The sequence below is a fragment of the Pholis gunnellus genome (assembly GCF_910591455.1).
Source record: "Pholis gunnellus genome assembly, chromosome: 14".
NCBI lineage: Eukaryota > Metazoa > Chordata > Actinopteri > Perciformes > Pholidae > Pholis > Pholis gunnellus.
The window spans coordinates 2,266,587-2,292,145 of NC_136541.1; the positions used below are offsets into that span (position 1 = coordinate 2,266,587).

A 25,559-nucleotide genomic window follows, 5' to 3' on the forward strand; every position below is an offset into this window, starting at 1 on the left:
TTCATAACGTCAGTCCACAAACCAATTGGTGACGTCACAATGACCACGTCCACTTCTTATACACAGTCTATAATTCCATGTAAGTTATAGTAACTCACGAACACAACCGTATTTCAAGATTTCCCTTTGTGCTAGCCTTCACAAAAAATACTTATTTTCACTCATAAATGTTTCACGTACATCAACCACATGCATTGTCACAATAGTATGTCCCCTACACGGCAGTGCAACGGCTGCAACGTGGTTGCAACTCGATCCCTCAATCTAAAGTCTTCAGCTCTGCTCCCCACGACGAGAAGAATGGAACTGTTTCGCTTACACATATTTCTTCATCGATGCCTTTAACGTACACAGATTAAAGTACGTACATTTCTTACCTCACAGGTCAAGGAAAAACGGACAAAATATGAGGTTGCTGGAGATCCGTTCTTTCTTGGCTTGCACAGTTATTAACACAACGTAAAAAACTCTTGAAACCAAACACAAGCACACCCTCAAAGGATGGATCGGAATGGCTTCAGGTCCACTTAAGGTACATTTTGAAGGCTCGCAGAGATTTGTAAAGCTAAAACCAAAATCTGCTCTGGGACGATGTGCAGGTCCCACCCTTGTGGTACTTCCCCTCGACTTTGTGTTAAAATCATTTTGTAAAAACGTTTTCGACCTGGAGACTGTTTGTTTTAAAGGGTATCCCCTCGGGTCCTCACAGCACTATGGTCTCTGACTGCAGGATGGACTGGGTTCGGGAGTTGCGGTGAAACTGCACCATGTGATCTGAACCGTTCCTGGAGGCGAAGGTGCTGTTGAGGTGGTGTTCTCTGCTCAGGCGGCAGTTCAGACATATACTCCGCCACTTTCTCTTTAGCTCGCTCTGAACCTGCAGAAATAGATAAACAAATGTGTTTTGAGTGTTACTGATAGAAAAGTGATTAAACTTCCACCAGCTTTCCAAAGCATCGAACCACTCGTTTACCCCGATGCTCCTGATGAATAATATAATTAAAAATTATTTTAAAAGGAAAAAATTATGGAATTTAGACACACTAAAATAATGTTGCTCCGACCAAATAAAAATAGAATTTACTTCCTATCATTTCCACTGCAGACCACATTGAAATGAAGCTGCGTATTTTTAAGTATGCATGGCATCAGCTGAATGCAGACACTTTAATGGGAATCTTTTAAAATGATATAATCTTTTAAAGAAAATTATGATTTATGCAAATTGATGTTGATTTAAAGAGCAACGCTCAGCGTTTGCTTCTCGTTAATATTACTAAACGCTACAGCGCTGCCAAATGTCATGTGAGTAAAGCTTACCTCACAGTTTAGGAAACAGTACAGAATGGCCACCACCAGACCCTGAAGAAAACAACACAGCAATGTAAAAAAAATGGACTAACATCACAAATGATTCAACACTTAAATAGTCAATTTATAACAATAACGCATTTTAATGAGAATAACTTTGTGGGTGAAGGGACGAATGAAACCGCACCTGAAAGGATCCGAGGGCCAAGTCAAAGAATATTTTATAAGCTTCTGCGATGGATTCACTGAGAGAAACGAAGACCACGTAGTGGATCCCGAACAGAGGGATCAGCAGGAGAGTAGATTTGGCCAATCTCCTGAGAGAAAAACAGCAATGAATCGTTATTTGTAGCACCATTAAGCTAGGCAACAAAAAGGTTGAGGGAAAACATCAAGGTTGGGCATGAAACAAGTACGTAAACTAAGTAAAATACACAAGGAAGCAACAGGAAAACATCACAAATGACCCTTTAAAATAAAAACCCTGTGTTTGTTTGACCCGTCCACCTTCTCTCCTGTCCGCCACAGGTGGTCTCTTTCATATTTATTTTAGCATAGCGCAGCAAATTCACACAGATGTGTTTACGTATTAGACTGTATATAAGAAGTGGACAGAGTCATCATGACGTCACCCATTGGTTTTGTAGACTCTAAATGGACCATCATTTACTAAATGAACATCATGCTGTATTGAAGAAGACTTGAAACTAGAGATTGAGACCATAAACTCATGTTTACAATGTTTACTGAGGTAATAAATCAAGTAAGAAGTAGAGTTTTTTCTCATAGACTTCTATACAATTGGACTTCTTTTTGCAACCGTAGGAGTCGCCCGCTGCTGGTCAGTAGAGAGAATGCAAGTTTTAAGACACTTCGGCATCGGCTTCACTCGGTAGAATCAGAGTTTGCCGCCTGGTTTACATTGCAGTCAGTACAGACTACATGGCCGACAAATGACATGCAAAAAGCATGAATGACGTACTTTTTACATGTGAAATGGCTTACAAACGCTCAGAACTTGCCGAACTTCAGAACCGCAGTCCGCAAACCAACAGGGGACGTCTCGGTGACTATGGCCACTTCTTGTCTTTGATTCCTAAACACTGAGCTATACTGCACTGACACTGAATCGTCACCTGCACTAACAGGAGATTCTGCAGTGGCTTACGCAGGCTTTTCATCACGTCTCAACCTTCTGACTCGACCCGAGAATAACGACAGCTCAGCACAGATCTGAATTCCCTGCAGGGTAAAATTGACTGGACACTTCGCCTCTGACTCAAAGAGACACTGAATCTTGCAAGAATGTGTTGTTCCGTAGATGCATAGAGGGTTTCACCCCCAACTCCCCTTTTCATGAAGGCTTCATCATCAAACGCTGTCTTGTTGAATGAGCGTTAGCATCACTCTTATCTCTGCAGACAGCGAACACAGAACGGATGAAAATGTTCTGGGTGTCTCAGATTATCTGTTGTTGTTTTTTTTAGGGGCATTTGGCCGACTATTAACTAAGCTTACACCTACAAACCAGCAGGTTTAGCGTCTGTGCCCCTTGTGAGATACCTGTATTGCGATTGGTCGTTGCCGCCCACGTCAGGACACCTCAGCTTCTGAACCAAGATCCGAATGATGCTGATGAACAGGATAAAGTTCACCTTGGAGACAGGGAGGAAAAACAACAGAGCTATCAGATTGACTGAAGAGAGTCAGAAAAAACACGAGGGAGGATTTTATTTTTGCAGTGTTAGCCAGTTTTCCACCCACAGAAAGCAATTAACGAAAAGTTAAGACAGAAACACAGCAAGTGAATGCTCCGTGCATACGATTGGGGGACTTTCAATCTTTTTCTCTGGCGCATTTTTGGGGCATTTGCTCGTGAATTTGTTAGCTAAAAGACTCTTATAGTTTAAAGACTATTAGCTTAAAGACTGTCAGCTAAAAGACATATTTAAGCCTTTAATTTCTTCACATGCTAAAGCTGTATCCAATCTGCCAATCACCTCAGAGTTTATTTATTGACTTAAAAGTAGAACATATTATTTAAAAGATGAAGACGTTAGCTAAGAACGAAGCAGAAAATAAAGCGCACTACAATTACTTGTTCATGTAAGTTATCATTTATTTCAAAATATAACCACTAAACAGCACATTACTTTACTTCTATCTCTTCTACAAGAATGATCAACTTCATTTCAATGGTTTCAAATGTTTTACGTCGGTCTGAAATCCAGTGGTAATTGATTCAGAAATGTGCTCATATTTTGGGTGGTTACACTGCCACCGTTATCGATCGAACACGCTGCTGTTTTGGAAAGCTTGACAGGCGTAGGAACAGTTATTCAAGGAGGGAGAGGTTGGCATATCTATCCTTTATATCAGCATCCATTTCTTTCCATGTGGACGTGCTATTATAACTGACAAGCATGTGAAACACCTGCAAACAAACAGCAGGTAATGAACCTCAACCTACCAGGATGGAGAATCCGATTGGTCCGTTGATCACCCAGTTGGGTATGGGGTTGTCATTTCTCTCCCAGCACCTGAAGGCACCATAAATAACCATAATGTAACGTTCATAGCATATATATATTATATAAGTGTGGATGGTTGCTAGCAGAAGGAGAACCAGGCTGCTACATACTCAATGTATTTTCAGCAGATCTGAAAGCTAGTTTGCAAGGTTGAGTCATTCAGGTCTTAAAGTAAGTCTCATATATTTTGGGGCAAGTCTAAGTCACTAATCTATCCGCTGGCCACTTATAAAGGTCCAAGCAAGGCATCCTTCTCCTCATCCGTATCCTCCAGCTCTTCCCTGAGGATCCCAAGATATATCCAAATCAGGTGGAGAATCTAATCCCTCCTGCTGGTTCTCCTCCCAGTTGGACATGCCCATAAAACTGGAGGCATCGTTATCAGCGGGCCGAAACCATTTTTAATTGGCTTCTTTTTAACATGAAGGAGCAGCGTTTCTATACTGCGTTCTCTGAGGATGAGCCCCAGACACCCTGCTACGGAAACTCATTTCCGCCGCTTGTATCCGCAACCACAACCTGATACAGCGGATTATGACTGATGCACCAATCCAATGAATAGCCCTAAAGGCCTTTACTCACTAGGGGTGTGTGATGAATAAATGACACGAAAATGCGTAATACTGAATTATATTTTGCATCAAAACTATTCTTACCGGCAGCGATGCAAATTTGAGACAGTTGCAACACTTTTTCAATTTAAATAGATCAACACAGGCAGAGGACAAACTACTAGGAACAGTTTGAGTTCCCTGTGGTAAACAGTGGCACAGTGAGTATGTCTCGGACTTTCATTGTGAAAGGAAAGAAGGGAAGGAGTGGATCTGGTCTGGTCTGCTTTCGTCAAGGTTGAAAGAAGTAATAAACTTTGCGGTTTTACTTCGGTACTACGGAGCCTCCGTGTTGTTGTTGGTTGACGCCTTTATATGTGGTGCAAAAGCTCCGAAAACAATAGAATTTGAAGAAAAAAAGACATAGTTTTTTCGCAATATTGACATTCTGTGCAAAAGTATTCATGAAAAAAAACAATGATTTGTGAAAATTTGCAAATTAATCGCACAAAATAATTGATAATAACTTGATAATTAAATATGTGTCTAATTCTATTTCATGGCCATAACTTTAAACAAAATCTCAAATAAAGACTCAATTTGACAAGAAGGAAAGCACTCGAGACAAAATATTAAGTCTCAACACTTAATATTTGTGTCTTAATCTCAATTTGACTCGTCAGCTCAAATCTCAATCTAAATAATCTTAACTCAAAGTCTACCTCTTATTCTGCCTCTCACACCCTTTATCAAGTGTTTGAAAGCTGTCTTTAAACTGATTTTGTCATCGCTTCTATTCCCAAGGTAAAGGGTGAAGTTTCACGCTCAAGCGTCTTCATCATTCTCCACAAAGTGTCCTCACACTATGGAGCTGCATCCCTGCTGTGCTTTCCTGTCAGATCGCTGCTCTGTAATTGTTGTAACAGAGTTGTGTCACAAAGTCTTTTTTTTAAGAACACACCCACTCAGTGTTGAGCTGCAATAATGTGCAGCAGAAGCCGAGCAGATCCACCGAGCTCATAATATTAACAACTCAGTGCAAATCCCTCCAAATGAATTATCCAATAAAGTGCTCTGTGACACGGGGAATATCTGTCCTAATATTCTCTAAACCGAGCTGGTTTAATCTAATCGATGAAATGTAATTTGTTGATTTAATGAAATGCAATCCCCGTTGAATATCAATGCGTGCCAGTCTCAGTCTCTGATGTGTCTCCTCTCGCATAATGAAGTAGAAAATAATAATACAATTCCAAAGAGTGAGTGACATGTGTTCATATATCCGTTTGTCAAAACAAAATACAAATGATAATTAGTCAGACAACACATGGCATGCACATTCCTGTCATACAATTTGTATCTCAGTGGAAGGACATTCAGATGTGCACACAAGACCAAATCTGAATCACGTTTCCATGCTGATGAGTGATTGGTTGGCGACGCTCACCCCGTGTCCTCCAGATAAATCCTCGTCATCACCCACGCAAAGACGAACACCGTGGGGATTCCTGCAAAACGCCACGAGGAAAACATTGATACAAAGTAGCTAAAACGTTACGTGTCTGTGTGTTTGATTGGTTAAATATCATACTTAGTTATGGAAGAATAACATTTATTTCATTCTCTTTTTTTTCTTCCTTATTTTATATCATAAATTATAATAATGTGTAAATATATTACAGTTAGCACACTTTGAAACCTTATCACATGACTTCACACTTTTGCAACATAATTATTTCGTATTAAAACATTAAACCAATTCTGTTGGACATTAAATCTTTAAGACATTTCTATCTTTTCCTTTGCAAGATGTTTAAAAAAAGGAAAATGTTAAGCATATACATTTGACTGATTAAAGCATTACATTTGAGACACTTAAAATTATTGTTAAAGGAGCTAAAGGAAGAAACTTTTGTATAAATTTATATAAATTACTAACTTAAGCACTTCTAATTGCTGCCTAGCGGAGGTGAAAAGTCGGTGTTGTTTAAAGCTGCATTAATCATATGTTGGCCACTAGGGGGCAGAAAAACTCCAAAACCAGCTGATACGGTAGCAAACAGCTGCTTATTTACACACCCAGCAGACATCCAGCCACACTATGGCCGCACCGGAGTCGTGTTTGTGTCCACCTGAGGAATATAAGCCAAATATTCACTCTCGTGGTTCTTAGTCTCCACCAACTTCTGAAGGAAATATCTTTCTCTTCAGCAGCTAAATGTTTGTTTGTTCTCACCAGCTGGTCTCTAACTGTGTCTGTCTGCTGTTTGGGGCTGAGCAGGTAGTTCTGTGCACGGTTGTTTTCTCAGAGCTTGTTTCGCTGAAAAAAAGCTGCCTGTTGATGCTCCTCGGAACAAAGTTGACAAAAGCGGCGAGACACAAACTAACCGTGCCGTGTTCGAGATCGGTTTATTTTCTTTATGTTATGTTAGTGACGTTTGTGACGTGTTTTACTGTTGCGTTGTTTCAATACAATAATACAGTTCATATCAGTGTCTGTGGCTCAGATCAACTCAATTACTTTGATGAGTTAAGAATATTAATGACACTTGGGATAAACGACTTCTTAAAAGCATTTACGTACATATTTCACTGAGTTAACATACTTATTTTAAGCCCAAGCATTTTTATTTCTCATCCTAAAGTGGTTTTGTTGCCTTTACGTGGCGTAACATGACATGGGAAAAGCCAAAAATGCATAAAAACGATACCAGAAAATAAACATTTGTTCAAACATCTTTAAAAGATAAGAAATCATGATTAATGATAATCATTAAGTTAATTCCTCTTAATCCAATAATGCCGAACCTCAAATGAAATACGAGCTCACCCCAGCCGATGAACATGTAGACGACAAAGTGTCTGTTCTCGGAGAAGATGACGACGAGCAGCGTGTGGAGGTACAGACCTTCCACCAGCAGCCAGAAGAAGTTGGCCATGATGAAGTACTGGAAAAACACCAGGCTGACTTTACATCCCACCTGAATAACACAAAGGTCAAACATCTTAACGATGGACTTTGGCTTTAACCAAGAAATGGAAAATGTCGTATTACTGCCGCCAAAAAGTTAACCTTCAAGTCCTTTCGTCATATCAACCTCTAGTGCGCGTTTTATTGGTTCTCTTTGAAGGGCTGAATGCGACCCCGGTGTTGGTACTTCCACAGAGACATTGTGGGCTTATCAGGCAATAACGCTAATTATTCTGATATGTGGGGCAATAAGTGAGTTCCCCAGCAGGACGAGCTTCAGTTTGTGGTTCACGATGTTAAAAGCAGCGAGTAAATGAGAATATAAAGGTCAGAGCGCCCCGACAGTATTCCTTCAATTATCACGGAGACGTTTCCGTCAGTAAGTCAGTAAGATTCTTATTTTCATTAAAGAGCGACAGAAAAGAGATGAAACTAACCAGACAGAGATTCAACATCCTGCTGGGTTTGAAACGGGGAAGTTTAACGAGTTAAACTATAGTTCTTTAACTAAAGTAGTTACAAATATATTCCAAAGCCTGCAGAGTATAAGGTAATAACAAGTCATGCCAACTAATTTAAACCACAGTCTGTTTAGTCACAGTAGATCCATTTTATAATGTGATAAGATATGAGCTGTTTGCTAAATATTTCCATTAAATAGGAAAATATGAAGTCTTTAAGCGTCACGCTGAGACTGTTTCTCTTCAGAAGACGACTCGGGGCCTCGGGCGGCGGCGGCGGACGGAGGCGGTGACCTCACCAGTGACGGCTGGTTGGAGCACTGCGAGGTTCGGTTGAAGAGGATGCCGTCCTTCACCAGCACGGCCACGGCCCTCAGGATGAAGGAGAAGAAGAGGTTGAGGTGGATGTAGTTCCTGGTGCAGTGGAGCTTCCTGTAGATGTGTCACACGCATACACAACGCACAGAGTATAGGAAATGAAAACATGTTGATACCAATGGTGCAGAGCAGCTTTATTCAAAATATAAGAAGATTAACCATCAACACATGTTTGTACACTGGAAATGTAGAAAACTACTGATGTCATTAAAAGAAAAGAGAAAAATACATTCTTATTTAAAGTGTATGACTGTAAAGTGTTAAAAAATAAAAGGTATTTCCATATATTTTTATTATAATATATGTTCACAGATATGTGACTGAAATACATTTACTCTGTTTAGTTCAAAAGGTTTTATTGCTCATTTGAAAGCTTTTTCAAACTAATCCAAGCAGCAGAGCAAAAAAAGCTCCAATTAACATCATTTAAATGAACAAACTGAATAAAGCTAAATCCAATTAAGCCGTAAACTGAGGGGCTGTCACACACACAAACACACACCTACAAACACACACACAAACACACACACACAAACACACACACACACACACCTACAAACACTCACACACACACACACACACACACACACACACACACACACACACACACACACACAAACAAACACACACACACACCTACAAACACACACACACACACACACACACACACACACACACACACACACACACACACACACACACAACATCTGTTGATAATTAAATATAAATCAGTGAAATGAAAATGTGGCTAGTTGCCAGTTTCTGTTAATTTAAAAACTGATTAAAGTGACAGCTTTACGTCAGACTCAGCTAAAATGTCAATCAGCACACGAAGAAACGAAACACGAGAAACGAAGAGCTGGTGTTTGAAATCAGCACCAGCCGTTCTCTGCAGTAATTAATCAAGTTGTTTTCATCTTGTTAAAGCTTTTCCTCTAGTTTCAAGTCTTCTTCAATACAGTATGATGTTCATTTAGTAAATGATGGTCCATTTAGAGTCAAACAGACCATAAAGCAGGGGATGCTTTAGGGGCGGGGCTACACGGTGATTGACAGGTCTCTACCAGAGACGTATACATCGTTTCTACGTCACTCCTCCTCAGTCCAATTCTACACCGTAGGCACAGCTACGTCCACTTCTTATACAAAGTCTTTGGTGTGATCCCGTCCTAAGATGGTCTCTGTTTGTGTGTTTTAAAGAAGCAGCTTCTACACGATGTCCACTAAGGCTTTCATTTCATGTGATAATCTTGTAACATTTGGTCTCACCGGAACAGACAGAGGATGGCGCTCCCTGTGGTGAGGGCGATCAAAGACAGACTGTGACCCAGAGTGTACAACGTCTTCACCGCCACGTAGAAGACCAGCTGCAGAGACGGAGAGAGGAACACGGTCAGAAGTTATCGTTCAGAAACTCATCCAGGTGCTCAGTCCTGTGCTCCGTAGGAACTACTGGTCTCACATGAGGAACAATAATCATTTTGGTGAACCCTTTTCTATTTACATTGCGCCACTATAGATCACATGTTGCTCTTCCACATGAGGACAAACAACATCTAAAAGGGCAGATGCAGTAAAATGAGCACATTCCTGCTCCCCAGAGGATAAACCCTTTACATTTGTTAAGCTTTATGAGGTCAGGTTAGCACGTTTTTTGTTTCATTAAACTCCTTCAAATTGCATTTTAATTCTTTGCAGCTTCAATATAGATGCTGTTCAGACAATATTAAAGACAGCTCTTAACTAAACAAACTAAACAGACAGACGTATAAAAGTAAGGAAGCTAGTGTTAAAAAATATAAGATCTTAAAGGATTTTTTGAATCAAAATTTTCAGCAATATAACATAATGATGCCGGTCTGGCAATATTTACAGAATTCACTGCCAGTGAAACTCAGTGATTTGGGCGAGAGAGAGAGAGAGAGAGAGAGAGAGAGAGAGAGAGAGAGAGAGAGAGAGAGAGAGAGAGAGAGAGAGAGAGAGAGAACAATGGGCAATTCAGCGAAGCCATTCGTGACACAAAACGAGCCAAACGGGCAAAGTGAACTGGAGGAAGCTGCTGACAGGAGGTTTCATTTCACAACTGAGATGTCTTCCATGTGAAGACAAAGACACAGAAATGCTGAAGCACTTTTTCCAGAACAACAGACGAATCGGGACACGATGACACAAACATATTTGATGACAAATGTGATCATTTTCCCCGTCATACTTTCTTCTCCAAGAATAATCGTTTCAAAAATATCTGCAAAATTATCTGAGGCCGCTCACAAAGCAAAGAGGGATCATTTTGAAGGGAAAGTCAAAGAGATATCAGCAATAAATGCACCGTCACATATTCAGACACGTGTCACTTCTGGTTCCAAAGAAAAATATCAACATGGCGAAAACTACAAATCTGTTGTGTTCACTCTCTGCAACCTGCTGTCCTGCTTCCTGTCTGTGTTGTGAAATGTTCCTTTTACTCAGGTAATAAAAGCTGATTCAGACAATAAAGGCTTTAAGGCTTTAAGTCTTAAACAATGAGACAAAAAGAACAAATTCCCACCGGAAAATAAGTCGGCAAAATGTTGTCTAAAATACTTAAGTTGTTCAAGTTTGTTTGAACTTAAAGATGCACCAAGAAAAACAAGAAAAACGATAGAAGGACAGAAAACTCATAAGCCAAAGTTTGGCATTCTGCAAAATGTCTTTTTAGTGACATTTCTGATGAGATGAATGAATACCAGCTAGATTCCTAAAATATTTCACCCAAAAGACTCCGATCTGAGAGGAAATCTTAATTAACCAGAAAGCAACGTATTTCCATCCTGATTCCATTTTGTCAACACGTCACTGACTGATTAGTTTGACTGAGTTCATTTGAAGTCTTCGGTTTTTCTTCTCTCCTGTTTGGGATGATGTGAAGGAAAGTGCTTCGGAGGTTTGGAGCTGAAGCAGGATTCAGATTTTGTTCACCGGGACATAAAATATGTTTCACTTGTGTTTCAACATAGTTGTGATGCAATAATACGCTTTGCAGCAGATCAGAACGGGCTCGTTGTTGGAGGAGGAAGAGAAAGTGTTTTGCTGTTGAGAAGAAATCCTGGCATGAAAAACTGAAGAACATAATTTCCTGTTTGAAACGGAAACGGAGATTGAAATCTGCCAACAAATGCCCGCTGTGTGTGTGTGTGTGTGTGTGTGTGTGTGTGTGTGTGTGTGTGTGTGTGTGTGTGTGTGTGTGTGTGTGTGTGTGTGTGTGTGTCCTGTTATCTTGCTTCCTCAGAAAAAGGTGTTTTGTGTTTGAGTTCCTATTTTTCTCATGAGAAAATCAAAGCGTGTTGGTTTGATGAGAAACAAAAACAAATCTGACATCAAATACACATTTAGTTTAGTTGGACAGATCCAATCGTGTGTGTGTGTGTGTGTGTGTGTGTGTGTGTGTGTGTGTGTGTGTGTGTGTGTGAGACAGGGGGAAATGCCCCATCCTATCATTCACCATCCCTCCTCAGCTGACACACACTTTGTCTGAGCACATCTCGGCACAAAATGTGTATTTATTGGACTTTTATTGGAAAATATCGCATTTTGTTCTCATGTCTGAATAAGTTCACTTTAATATAAAAGTCACGACAGCGATCTGACTGCAGCGAGTCGCACCTGTGACGTTTCTGTGACACGAGATAGAGCACGAGGTTAGTCAGCATGCAGAGAGAACGAGAGATTAAATGCACATTAAATAAATACAGCTTTTTTCAAAATAAACCTCCGTTTTCGCAGGAAAACAAAGCGGCGATGCACTCAGCTGTGCGATCGCTGGCCGAGGATTATTGTTCAGGATGTTTTGGGTGAATTGCGTAGAGACGGATCAGGTGACGATGTGAAAGACAGGAGAGTGAAAGAGTGAGAGATGAGGAGACATGGGAGACAGTCAGTTTAACAAGCACAATGGGGGATTCAGAATAAGAGCAGTCGTGACCCAAACTGACCCCGGGCAGTGAAAGAGGAGGGGAGCAGCAATTATCACCGTCCAGGACAAACGAGGCCAAAACATTCTCCTCACCGAAAAACGTTCTCCTGCTTCTCCCTGAAACTGTTCAGGCTGGAGGAGGAATCGCAACAAACTGGACGAAACTTCTAACTTTTTATACTTTTCCTGAGCACGGTGACGTTTTCTTGGTTAGCGTTGACGTGGTGTTCTCCAGAAGAACTGTTGTTTCGTCAGCATTTAAGACTGCCGTTTAATAAAAATGACTTTTTTGCCACATTTCCTGAACCTGTTACTATATCTTGACAGAAGTAGGAGAGAGCGGGGTCGGTTGGAACGGGGGGACAGTGTCTTTTTAGCAAGTTAGAAAGCAACTATGCTCATCCTCAACATATTTTAATCACAGTTTTTTTAAATAGATCTATAGCGTGTAGGTCAATACTTGGCTCTTTTGTTACTTTTCTTCTCACACCGTTCATTGGTTACGGAAAAAACAACACGGCGACGACCGTATTCCAAGATGGCGACGGCGAAATTGGCAGACGTGAGCCTTCAAAACATCAGTCCACAAACCGATGGGTGACGTCACGACGACAACGTCCACTTGTTTTATACGGTCTATGAATAAAACACACTGAAGTCACTGAGCCGAGCTGCAGCCGGTCAGAAACCATTTTTTGTCAAATTTCATATCTCAGTAATTTAGTAAAATATAGCAATTATACAAATACATTTTTCAATTAAATCTATGATTAAGTGACATTGTAAATATAAGGTGTTCAAGTTTAAACTGCAATTCATTCAATTTAAACAATCCTTTTTTTAAATGTAAATGCCTGCTATTATAAACATGCTGGGACTCACAAAATTACACTTTTGTAAAACCAAATTGCTCCGAATGACGACAGTCGGGGGGAGCTGCTCACATGTAAGCATGTATCACACTGCTGTTGACCTTTTAAAGATCCCCGTGTTAATTAACGGCCGACCCCTGCAGGCTTCGTCAATTACAGGCCACTAATGGGCCGCGTTGTGTTGAAGCTGTTCACTCGCAGACTGTTAAGTGTTCAGGTGACATTTACAGCGAGGAGAGACGGAGAAGAAGACAACGTGAAGACGGCACCTTGTCCTGAATGGTGTCCGAGCCACAAGCGCTGGTGATGTTTGGGAAAACCTCTGACCATCCCGCTGACGTGCAGTTCCTGCTGATGTTACCTGCGAGAGACGAAGAGAGACGAAGTCGCGAATTAGCTTCACACTTAGAATGTTTGAAGTCTTCCTCCACTTCCTTATCACACATTCAAAGGAGGCACAGAGGAAGAATTAACAGGTTTGGATATGTAACAAAAACAAGTGTTTTACATTTGGTAACATCAGATGTGTGTTCTCTGGTAGAGACCTGTCAATCACCGTGTAGCCCCGCCCCTAAAGCATCCCCTGCTTTATGGTCTGTTTGACTCTAAACGGACCATCATTTACTAAATGAACATCATGCTGTATTGAAGAAGACTTGAAACTAGAGATTGAGACCATAAACTCATGTTTACAATGTTTACTGAGGTAATAAATCAAGAGAGAAGTAGAGTCATTTTCTCATAGACTTCTATACAACCAGAGGAGTCGCCCCCTGGTGGTCAGTAGAGAGAATGCAGGTTTTATTTCCGCATCGGCATCACTCGTCAGAACCGGAGATTACCGCCTGATTCTTAACAAAGCAGCGTGATGTGTAACTGAAAACACTTCCTGGTGAAGTGAAGTGAAGCGTCACTCTGTCTGTGTTTCAAATGAGCTCAACGTCCAGTCTGCATTGAACTCCTGAGGGACTTCCTCCGGGTGTCCCGATGCCAAAATCGCTGCGGTGCACTGGAAGTTCATCTCTCTTGGAAATTTCCAGAATGCACTGTAAAAAAAAAAAGAAATAGAGCATCCTCTCGCTCACTGACCTGAAATAACGTCACCACACTTCTGCCTCGCTACACACTTAACAAACCCTCCTCACAGCAGGCTGAACGCGGAGCTACGAGAGCTTTTTAATGGATTAACTTTGTTTATGAATCTACATGTTGTTGCAGCTTCATTTTGTACTTCAGTGGTTTGTGTAATACTTTCGTTCTACAGCACAAAGAGGGACAACTGTGCCAGATGTGGATCCTGAAAGCATTTTTCAAGACTGTAAATTCATATTTTTCTTTTAATGATGAAAGGACGTTAATGTTCCTAAACGTAGCAGCATGGTCATTAAACAATTATCGGTTCAGAATTACCAACCAGTCAAGTTTACGTGCATGTCTGTCCAAAACGTCATCACTTCATCATGTTATCTTTTAAGACTGTGAAATTGTCATAATTAGAATATGAATTCTTGAATTGTTGACAAAAACGTGTTTTGTGAGGTCACAGTGACCGTTTACCACAAAAATCTAAATATCTAACAATAATATTAATAATAATCTAGATATCGTGACGGACAGACAAGACGACCCAGGAACATAATTCCTTCGGTCACAGGAAGGTATAATAACATTTGATAAACTTTTAAAATACAACACCGTTAAATAATAAACCAGTTTGGTTTACATGGGGACATGTTTAAGTTGTCTATGAGTTGTTATAACTAGATAAAATTAGCCAACTGTAAAAAGCGGCGTACACATTGTTGCATCGGGATAAACAATCTAATCTAAAACAATAAATCAACCACAGGGTCCAGTTCCAGGAGTGCGTGCGGCTTCATAAATCTGACAACGAGAATGTGTTTCTGTCTTCTTTGATCGTGATTGTAAACGGATTCCAGCCAATGTTCATATAACATTGTTTTGTAGATTTCATTGTAGAAACTTTGTGTGTTTTGGATCCGTCTCTGCCGGGGGAGCGTCTGAGTGAGCGTTTGGCTCTGACCGAGCCGCTGGGCTCTTACATAATGTTTAGTCATCAATCAAGAGCACGGCCTCGGAGTGGAGATCCAAGCTGCCATCTGGTCACTGGCTGCAGTAAAAAAACGAAACGAGGGCAGAGAGCCTCCTCAGTTTAGATACTCGACCCTCACGAAATCACATTCTTTGAGTCTGTAAACAGCTGAATGAATGAGGACCATGTGATGTGATCGAAAGCTCCGGGGCAGCAGTGAAATGGACTTCATGGTGAGACTTCATGAGGAGGAATGAACTTTCTTTTCTTCTGTGAAGCAACACTGTAGTTTTTATTCATACCTGATGTTACAGCACGTCCAGGTGTTGGATGAGCCGTTTAAAAGGCAAACGCACACATCACACGTCGATGACGACGCACCATCGACCAGTTTAAATCTACATTTCAGTTCAGCATTGATTCTGCTCCTAAATCATCTCCCTGTTTTTAAAATTTAATATGAAATAAATAAATAAAAGTGAATAGGTGAATAAGTGACCCACCGTTTCTGCCGAACACAGTCGTGAGGACTCGGGGACAGGCGATGGTGACGGTCTCTCCAATCTCGGTTCGCTCCCAGCATGCAATGCTGTCCCACGTTCCTTTGCATCCCGGCTCTGTCGGGAAAAAAAACGGAAAACCGTCTCAATGAGATTGAAATCACTCTCATCAGCTCAAAAACAGAGTTAAACAAACCCGATGGTGGGGTGGCGATTATTCATCCTGCCGAGTGTGCTCTTTGTTTTACTGAACATCCAACATGTAGCTGCTGGTGAAAGAGAAACATTTTGCATTTTTACGTTTTATTGCACACAGACGTGCAGGTTTGTGCACGTCTGTGTCTATCTATCTATCTTAAATACAAACCGGAGGCTGATCCTGGGTTGCAAAGGGTTCGTATATTTGTGGAAAACTTTCATTTTTGTTGGAAAAATTCAATTTGCAAATAAGTTGCACATAAAGGACATTTCTGGGAGACTTCTACGGTTGGATGTGTGTTCAGAAAAATATTTGGAAAACTCAAACAGCTCATTAAAACAATTAAATACAGCACATTAAAAGAAGAAGTGATATCCTATTTGAAACGATTACACTCCGCATTAAGCATGATGGATTTGTCACATCCTTTCCTTAAATCGCACAGAGAGACACACATATGTAGAGGATCTAGACGCTATCAGTGTAGAACACAAGGGAGGAGTGGCCCCGAATGAATACAAGAGAATCCCTCACCCGCCCTCCGGTGACAAAAACAAACAAACCCAGAATAGATCTCGCAGCTCTTAATGGGTGCAGAAGTGCTGATGGCAAACTGAACAGTCAACAGGGCTGTTTAGCGATGGATGAGTGGAGACAGTGCGGTCGGTGAAACGTCTCCAACATCATCAGCGTCTCCTCTCGTGGTTTTCTGTTCAGGTTTTTGCAGAAATCTTCATCCACGCAGGGATCATTTACATGTTTATTTTTTAGAAAAAAAGTCCAAAAGGTTTGTAATGCTCGACATACATCGTGTGTAAATGGACAGAAACAAGTGTTCCAGGATGAAGAACAGTGTGCGAAATACTGAAAGCCTCAACGGCTAAAATCAAACAATTATTTGTCACTAAATTGTCACTAAAAAGTCTTTTATATATATGAATAGTGAGCGTGAGAGACGACGTAAATGTCAGAGCCAGAAACACAAAAAGGTTGCGCAACCATCACATATTTCTTTACTTTCTGGTGAATCTACAGTAAAGACTCAGCTGCTAGCACCTCCAGCTTCAACCTCGACAGTATACGACGTCACTTCCTCTGTCTGAATGCAAAAAGATTCAACGTCTCCCTGGTTTGCAGGGACGTACAATGCAACATTTGTTTCCTGGAAAAATGTAATTATCCTCTTCATTCCATCATCTCCATTTCTTTCTTTCTGCCCTTCCTTCTGTCCTTCTCCCTTTATTGTTCCTCTCTCCTCGCTTCCTTCCTTTCCTTAGTGCCCTTCCATTAATCCCCGTCCTTTCCTTTCTTCTTCCCTTCATTCTTTTTCTACTTTGCTTCATTACTTGGTGTCTGTATTTTCTTCCTTCCTTTCTTCTTCCGTACCTCAATGTCAGAAACGCAAAAGGCAAAGAAGAGAACCAGAAGCTGTCTGGTTGGAATTGCTCTGACCTTTGACCTCCTTAGAACTCTCTCCTATTGTGTTTTGTAACGTGGGATGCTGAAACGTATTCTTTTCTTGACCTGCCGGTAAAAGGCCTGAACCAACGCTGACTAGAAAAGTGAGTGAAGGTGCAAAAGAAAGAAACATCCCTGAGACGGCAAGAGAGGACACAAAAAGAGCAAGAGGGGGCAGATGTCTTTGGGGTAAAACATCCAAACTCATCAGTGCATGAAGTAAAAGCCCGTCTACCCGCTGAGAGATTCAATCCTTTCTCTGTTCGCTTTCACAGAAACCAAAAGCACAACAGCAGTTCACATCTGGGGGGGAATCCTCCTCCTCTGGTTTCTCTATTTCTTTATTCGGCACAAAGCGGAGGCTGACTGAGCCACTTCCACAACCGTCCTACTTTGAGTTAATCCAGTTTTAAACGTGCTGCGTGACAGAATCACCGTTATCCGTCTTTAACGTCGTCATGTTATCATTTAACCTGCAGGGTCAGAGTCATAATTACAATTTGAGTTTTGGTCAGAACTGGCTTTTTTTCTTTTTTGCATCGTGAGAAATCAAAAGCTTTTGTGAGGCTGCTTCTCAATCGCAAAATTCCTTGTATGTGAAAGCTTACTTGGCAATAAACCATTTTCTGATTCTGAGTAAGCAGCAGCTCTGGAGCTTTTAAAGGTCACGGTTGCTGAGATTTCCCCTCACAAACGTATCCTCACGAGTATCTTCACTCTTTAACACCGAGCCGGCTGCAGCCTCTTACAGACGGCGCCTTCGCGTGTCGTCTTCTTCTTCTCTTCCATTTAAAAGCTGTTTATACATTATTGTTTATACTTCATCATGTTTGCACCGGGAGCGCTGCAGCTTCACGTGCACATCTTGTGAGTAAAGCTGCGCTCTGCAACATTTAAAATAATCTTTTTTGAAGACCAAAAAAAACCCATCCAGGGCTGCGAGCATATCTGACTCCATGTGGAACAAGTGCTGTTATGTTTTAGTGCTTGGACTCAACAGGCTGTGTGTAATGTATGAGTTTATATTCACATAAACAAAAGCTGACACGCTGTATTTTTTAAGAAGTCACATAAATAATTATCTCCCTGCCAGAGTTTAACCTTCAACAGAAGACAATAAATAAGTGAAATAATACGGTGAAGGATGCATAAACAGTCGATTTCTACGATACAGAAAGTAACTAATAAACTCTACTTGTGCTCAGTGTTTTGTGTTTTAAGATCCGGTTCAGCTCCACAAAGTTTCTCAGCTTCTCTGTGTTTGTAGAGGAGGTGGCGTTTAGTTTAGTTTAGGATGATTGTGACCTTTACGGCCGCCGGCAGCGTCCTCCTCCCTCAGCCTCCTCCCACACTCCGCCTGGTCTCGCTCCACCTCCAACAGGAAGTTACAGGTCGGATGTCGCCCGTCAACCTGTGGTGGAAGAAGTCAAATATTATTATTATTATTATATTTAAGGGGTGACGATCTCCTGACAGACACATTATTAGCAGTGAAAGAAAGTTAAAGAACTCACACAGCCTTTAAGATGAGGAAAAACATATTCAATCTATTTCAAAATATATATATATATATATATCATTAATATTAATATTGCTGAGACCACCATATGACCTGGAACAGAGATGCTTTTACTAAACCTCATTAATGCTGCCATGCAAAGTGAGCAAACTTAAAAAAGGTTTGAGGGGAATTCTCAAGACTTTTGCTGAAGCTTAGAGCAAATCCAGCAAGTGTTATAAATGTATAGCAAGTGTTACTGAATCAACAGCAACGTTGATTCAGTTTAAGTTAAATGTCTGTTTTAAAATGTACTCTTTGTATGTGTGTATATGTTTGTCCGTATTTTGTGTGTGTTATCGTTGAAGGTAACCACTGGAGAGAAGAAGCTGATACACAGGAAGGGAAATTAAGGTTATGATTGACAGATTCACGGTCGAGATAAGCTGCTTAAACTAACCAGCAAACGCTCAGGTTCTCTCTTTTTATGTGTGTGTGTGTGTGTGTGTGTGTGTGTGTGTGTGTGTGTGTGTGTGTGTGTGTGTGTGTGTGTTTAAAACCAGGAGACGCAGATTAACTAATGTGTGAGTGACTTAAATCCTGCAGTGGAAAAACAGAGACTCTGCAAAAACAACAACAGCAAACCATCCTCCACATATTTTAATATCACTACCAGCATATATCTGTGTGTGTGTGTGTGTGTGTGTGTGTGTGTGTGTGTGTGTGTGTGTGTGTGTGTGTGTTATATGAGTCTGCGTGAGTCTAACATCACTTCTGTATTCATTTTAACCCAAACATTGTTGTTTTTTGGCCCCGTTACAAATGCCACAAACCAATGAGCCAGGAGTAGCTAAACAGCGTTTCGTTGCATCAAAACACCAAAATCCTGAATCCTGAACGTGAGGAAGGAGCTCAGACCAAACGAGCTGAATGCAGCTCACACGGAATCTGAGAGTGTTTTATAACACGCAGCAGAATATTGTGAAATTCAGCAGGCAAGATGACTAAAATCCAACACTTCTTTTTACTGCAGCAGCCTGGAGGGAGATACGAACACACACACACACACACGCACACACACACACACACACACACACACACACTAACTGATTTTTTCCGGTTTTTAGAGGTTAAATAGAAAAAACATTTGATTATATTTCAATGTGAAGCTAACTACATGTTTAAATGACATGCTGTTGAAATAAAGGTTATTTGTAACCAAAACACAATACAAAACAATAACTCTTTGTTTCCCACCAGCTCACCAAACAGGAAACAGACTTCAAACATAAAAAGCAGACAGGCAGTGGTTTAAAAAAATATATAGAAATACATCGACAGGTCATGTTACTCAATCAAAACTTCACGTCGATGTCTGTGTGAACATTAATGGCCCCTGGGATGTCCAAAACTTAACACTTAATCTCAGTGGCAGGTGATTGGTCGGTGACATGACTGTCCTCGCTTTTCTTCTTTCTTATTATCTGGTTGACAGTTTGATTGTGGAAACCCATCGCCTCTGACTTCTGCTAGTAAATGCAGCTACACCTGAGCCGTACCAGTGTTCTCTGTGCTCTCATCCGGCCCTGTGTCGGCTTCCATCTACATTTATCGTTTTATTTGCCGTGTAAATAGTTGAGCTTGCTCATTTTTCCTGAGTCCAAAACGTTTTGGGTTTCTCTAACATTTAGGCAACGAAAGTGCTTGAAGTTGCTTTAAATAAATATGTTTTTTTTAACGAAAAATAACTACGTTTCCAACGGGACACGTACAACGGTCTCCTGGGTGACAGTCCTGTGTTTGTTTGACACATACAACCTCCGCTAACACCCCTCATCTCGCTCTTTATACTACATCAGTTGCTCTGAGCGTTTAATAATGACGCAGAAGTGTTTACGTTGGATTAGGTTGAAAGCTAGCGGGCTCCTCAATGTGTTTGAGGAGTTGGGAGTGAGAAGCAGGTCATAAAGGGTCAGTGGCCTGAATAACACGCAAAAAACGTCCAACATGTGTTTGCACATTTAACATAGCGAAGTTTTAAATAGTCAACGTATCCTCATCACGGTTTGTTTGACACCTTACGAAAAGTTACTTTCATTTTTGGTGCGTTTTCCTCCAAATGTCCTGACAGCACGTGTCAATTTCCGCTTGACATGCTTACTTACGGTCTTTTCAAAGTTCAGAACAAAGAGGACTCGTGTTCTCTCTTCAATCACCTCTGTTGTGGTTCGTTGGGTCCAAACGTCTTCATCAGAGCACTTTAAAAAGATGATCGATGGGCTGAAGTTTGTGTCCCGAAACCTTTTAGGGTTTATTTTGCATTTTCTGGGCTGCACTTCCCCGAAAGGTCTCCTGTCAATCAAACAGGGGAGGCAGTGCTGTAATGAAGTCTGAGTTCCTCAGTCATGGCGTCTCTTTCTGCATCACCCGAGCTTTCTTCTTCATTTCTTCCTGACAGCGATGGTTCAGCTTGTGTGGGGAAAAAAAACCCTGGATGCACACCAGGTTGAATCACTGGTGTTTTACAGCAGCCAGCAAAACGGACATTTATTTACATGTGAATGAAGATTTATTTGACAGCTGGATGGAAACACTGTGTTTGTCTCTTTCTCTTTCTCACGCACGAGAGAATCAATCTGGGCCAGATGCTGCTTTTAGTGGCTTCTACCGGCTCTAATTTATTTTTCATTCCACTAATCTCAAATGTTTTGAAGTCAAAGAAATTTGGCATTTTTTCCACATCTGTCTCAGAGCTCCGTGCCTGATGCAGGAGCGACATGTTCATCACAGTGCTGGATGGCTGCCGCAGAAGATTCCGGTATTTCGTGTTCCAGAAGTTCCATGTCAGATAAATACAGAGAAAGTGAACTCCTCAGACACTACGATTATACGTATATCAATATATATATATATATATCAAATCCCATTATTATTCTGAATATAGTGAATTTGATGTGGTTCATGTAAACATATTCTGTTTGGATATCCTGAATTGGGCCTTATTCTGAATGGAGCATATTCCAAATAAAACACGTGTGATTTGTTGATATTATTCTGGTTTTAGGAGCATTCTTTGGACATGTGTACAGCACATTATTAACATGCATCTCAATAGAGGTTTTCACGGCACTTTGCGGCCTCTTTCCTGTTTACGACCAGCTGTGTGCGTTGAACACAAACCAACTGGCCAATAGTTTGCAAAGCTGGAGAGATAAATGCCCCAAAACTCATGTTTACAATGTTTACTGAGGTAATAAATCAAGAGAGAAGTAGAGTCATTTTCTCATAGACTTCTATACAACCAGAGGAGTCGCCCCCTGGTGGACACTAGAGAGAATGCAGGTTTTAAGACATAAAGCATTGACTTCAAAACAGGAGGATGCCGCTTGGGAGAAACACACCTACTTTAAAACATGACGAAGGACTTGGATATCAGCAGACTTTTTAATATGTGCAAAATATTCTCGAGAAGGCAGTTGAAGTAGCTGTGGGTCATGGCTGTTAGCTCTTCATTTACTACAGAAGACTGAAATACTTGGAAGTCTTTCCAAAGTCCCAACACACAAACACGTTGTGCAGTGTTACCAGAAAGGCTCTGTATGAATGAATAAATAGATAACAGTGGGAGTATATTAATTCATAAAAGTCTCATGAGTTCATGTCTGAGCTTTAGAAAGGCGAATGAATCCGTCTTATCTGCTTCTTTTGCTCGTGTGTTTTTCCCGCTGCGGCTTCGCTCGGCAGTGATGCGCACCAGTGGCTGCATGGACGCCATCAAAATGAGCTTCGGGGGAGGACTGCGTTGCCCCGCTTCGATTACTGCTCACTGGATTAGATATTACAGCAGAAGCTGGGAAACAAGCCGGTCCGGGCGATTAGGCCTGCAAAAGCCTCCGTGGTCACGTCGAACGGATAAACATCAAGTGTCGGATCTGCAGTCCGGACAAAAACCAATGAGGTACGACAGAGTCCAAGAAGCAGCGGCAGACACCAGATACCTGCTGCATTCCAGCGATGTTTGCCGTTGGAACTCCCAACTTCCCACTTGTAAAACTATAATGCATTTAACTTGCTGATACCTGTTTTAAATCACTTCTTCATTTTTACAGACTTATTTTTTGTGATGTCATCTTTTTTACTGTTTTACAACTTTATTTTATTATTGCTATTATTATTTTATTCATTTATTGTATGTCTTAGATTGTTCTTATCCTATCAATTGTTTTTATTGTTTCGTCTATTGTACTGTTTGATAAAGGTTTAAATCATAGACTGTATAAGAAGTAAATTAAGTAAATAAATAGACCATAATATACTAAATGAACATCATGCTGTATTGAAGAAGACTTGAAACTAGAGATTGAGACCATAAACTCATGTTTACAATGTTTACTGAGGTAATAAATCAAGAGAGAAGTAGTCATTTTCTCATAGACTTCTATACAACCAGAGGAGTCGCCCCCTGGTGGACATTAGAGAGAATGCAGCTTTAAGACACTTCTACATTGGCTTCACTTTTCAAAACCAGAAGTTGACGCCTGTTCTCCTACACGCCTGGACGACCGGAGAAGTTTCAGTCGGTTTGCAATCTGCAACCTCACCACTAGATGCCGCCACATCCTATGAACTGGACCTTTATTTGTTGCTTCAGTGCATTTCTATACCTTATGTAAAAGCCTCCTAAACTTGCTTTAATGGGATGACTAATCACTGTGCCATATCATACGTCATATCATCATAAAACAAATCCTTGATGTGTTGTTTATCGATGGAAATGAACCACATTCTTCACTGTGGATGAAACCCTGAACCGCCTCCAGTGTAAATGTGGTATCAGACGTCAACAAATAGGCAGTTTAATTTGTGTAACGGATCCCCAAAGCAAAGACTTTCAGTAAAAGAGTGTTCACAGTGCAGTGCAGTGTGTGTGTGTGTATGAGTGTGTGGGCAGCAAAGCCTATTAAGAGACAAAGCTTCTATCATATTGCACAAAATGTGGTTTCCTGATTTTCTTTTAGCACAACAACCACACTGCAGGGTTAGAGATTAGGAGGCTCACTTCTTCCAACAAGCTCAAAACTGTTTCACTTCAAAAATTCAGTGTTAAGCTCTGACGTTATCACTGATTTTTAATATTCACTAAAAAACAAAGTCTAGCATCAGTTTTCTGAAATATCATTTTATTACACAGCGATTTAGACCGTGCTTGTTCAAGCTTCAGTGCCTTGCTCAAAGGCCTCTGCTCGGGCACTTCTCCAGCTGGTCCATTGGGAAACAAGCCTGCTGTTCTCACCTTCATGTCACAGCTGCCCCCAAATCTAAGTCGTGTAACTACAATGAGACTCTGTGAGGATCCAGGGAATTATGACTGTTGACCATCTGCTCACAGGTTTCACAATCACTGAGGGATTTCAGTCCTCGAGGTCCATCAGAGCAGAGTCTCTCAACTTAAAGTCCAATTCTGATATTCTTGAATATTACTTAAGCAGAATCAGAAGTTGGTTTATTGTCAAGTTGGTTTTCACTTACAAGGTTTCGTATTTTGCTGCATAAAGTTCACAATAAACATAATCATGAATACAAAATAGAAATGAACAATATGTGAAATATACAGTATGTTTTAAAAAAAGAGCTGATTTAAAAGGAAGAATGGAAATATTGACTGAATATCTGATAGCTGGTAATTGTGATCAAGATATATTGTGCGTGACATTTTATATTGTAAGAGCAAGCAGCAACCAGGCGGCGATTGCTTCATGTCTCAAACCTGCATTCTCTCTAGTGTCCACCAGGGGGCGACTCCTCCGATTGTATAGAAGTCTATGAGAAAATGACTCTACTTCTCTCTTGATTTATTACCATATTGATTACCTGAGCATGACCAGAGGTACTGTAAAAATGACAGAGTGAAGCAACAGAAAAAAAGCAAAGGAAACAATAAATAGCCCAATTACCCATAATAATAATAATTACAACATATAGTGAGCAAACAAAAAATGTGAATAAGGAAGCTGTGAAAACTGAGAAAATACAAACAAATCTTCGTTTTCAGAGCCATTTCCTGAAAACTGAAACTTTATATTTGAGCCCAATCACTAAGAATGATTGGGCTCAGGGCTGGTTTTGGTGTTTTCAAGAGATTTGTTGAACAAAAGAACGAGGGTTTGGGACAATATGCAGTGTCAGTCCCATCGAGGTCTATTTAGCTGATGCTTTTATTTGTATGTGAGTTAAAGTGGAATAAACCTTCATTCAAACCGACACCAAAAGAGAGCTGTTAATATTTTTGAGTGCCTCTATTATACTCTGCTGTGTTATGTGCGTATAATAGAAGCGAGTGTTTCGTATCATTGTGTTAGTGTTCATGCTCACGGCACAAAAGCAACTGTTGGTGAGCGGCTGCACATGAGGAATCGCAGCTCTGTGCTTAATCATAACGGGTTATGCCTCGCTGCTCTCTGTGGCCTAAATACAACAAGACAGCAGACAGCTTTCCTTGGAAAAGATATTACCCCGAAACTCGCAAACATGAAATTATAAACAGTGTGGGCAACTTAAAAGGTTTGTTGACCAAAGGGTGAGTTTTGTTTCTGGATCTTTTAGATACTCAGGGATGAAATAATGTTATCTTCTCTTTAAAATGTTCAGATGTGGAATGAAGAAGAGCACAGTACATCACTTTCATGGATTTTATTTAATGGATAATAAAAGTAGTTATATAAAATAAATAAAGTTCTCTCAATCTAAAACCATTAGTGTCAGTGAGTCCTGTAATATAGATGCGATGAAAATATGGATTCTTCCAGTTGGTGGTCAAAGCCAGA

At 40.6% G+C, this 25,559-nt stretch overlaps 1 protein-coding gene across 1 annotated transcript in view; it reads right to left on the minus strand.

The window, feature by feature from the left end:
* Positions 1 to 416: 416 nt before the first annotated feature.
* The window catches only part of LOC306706744 (vasoactive intestinal polypeptide receptor 2-like), a gene marked incomplete at its 5' end in the record, with an annotated part of 32,019 nt that continues 6,876 nt past the window's right edge, over positions 417 to 25,559 (minus strand). The window contains 12 exons of the mRNA XM_079173923.1: positions 417 to 877; positions 1,321 to 1,362; positions 1,499 to 1,628; positions 2,875 to 2,966; positions 3,782 to 3,851; positions 5,841 to 5,901; positions 7,224 to 7,374; positions 8,125 to 8,257; positions 9,473 to 9,570; positions 13,297 to 13,388; positions 15,584 to 15,697; positions 18,543 to 18,648. Of these exons, the coding sequence (XP_079030049.1) occupies positions 704 to 877; positions 1,321 to 1,362; positions 1,499 to 1,628; positions 2,875 to 2,966; positions 3,782 to 3,851; positions 5,841 to 5,901; positions 7,224 to 7,374; positions 8,125 to 8,257; positions 9,473 to 9,570; positions 13,297 to 13,388; positions 15,584 to 15,697; positions 18,543 to 18,648 (1,263 nt within the window). The 3' untranslated portion in view covers positions 417 to 703. The remainder of the gene's footprint in view (positions 878 to 1,320; positions 1,363 to 1,498; positions 1,629 to 2,874; positions 2,967 to 3,781; positions 3,852 to 5,840; positions 5,902 to 7,223; positions 7,375 to 8,124; positions 8,258 to 9,472; positions 9,571 to 13,296; positions 13,389 to 15,583; positions 15,698 to 18,542; positions 18,649 to 25,559) is intronic.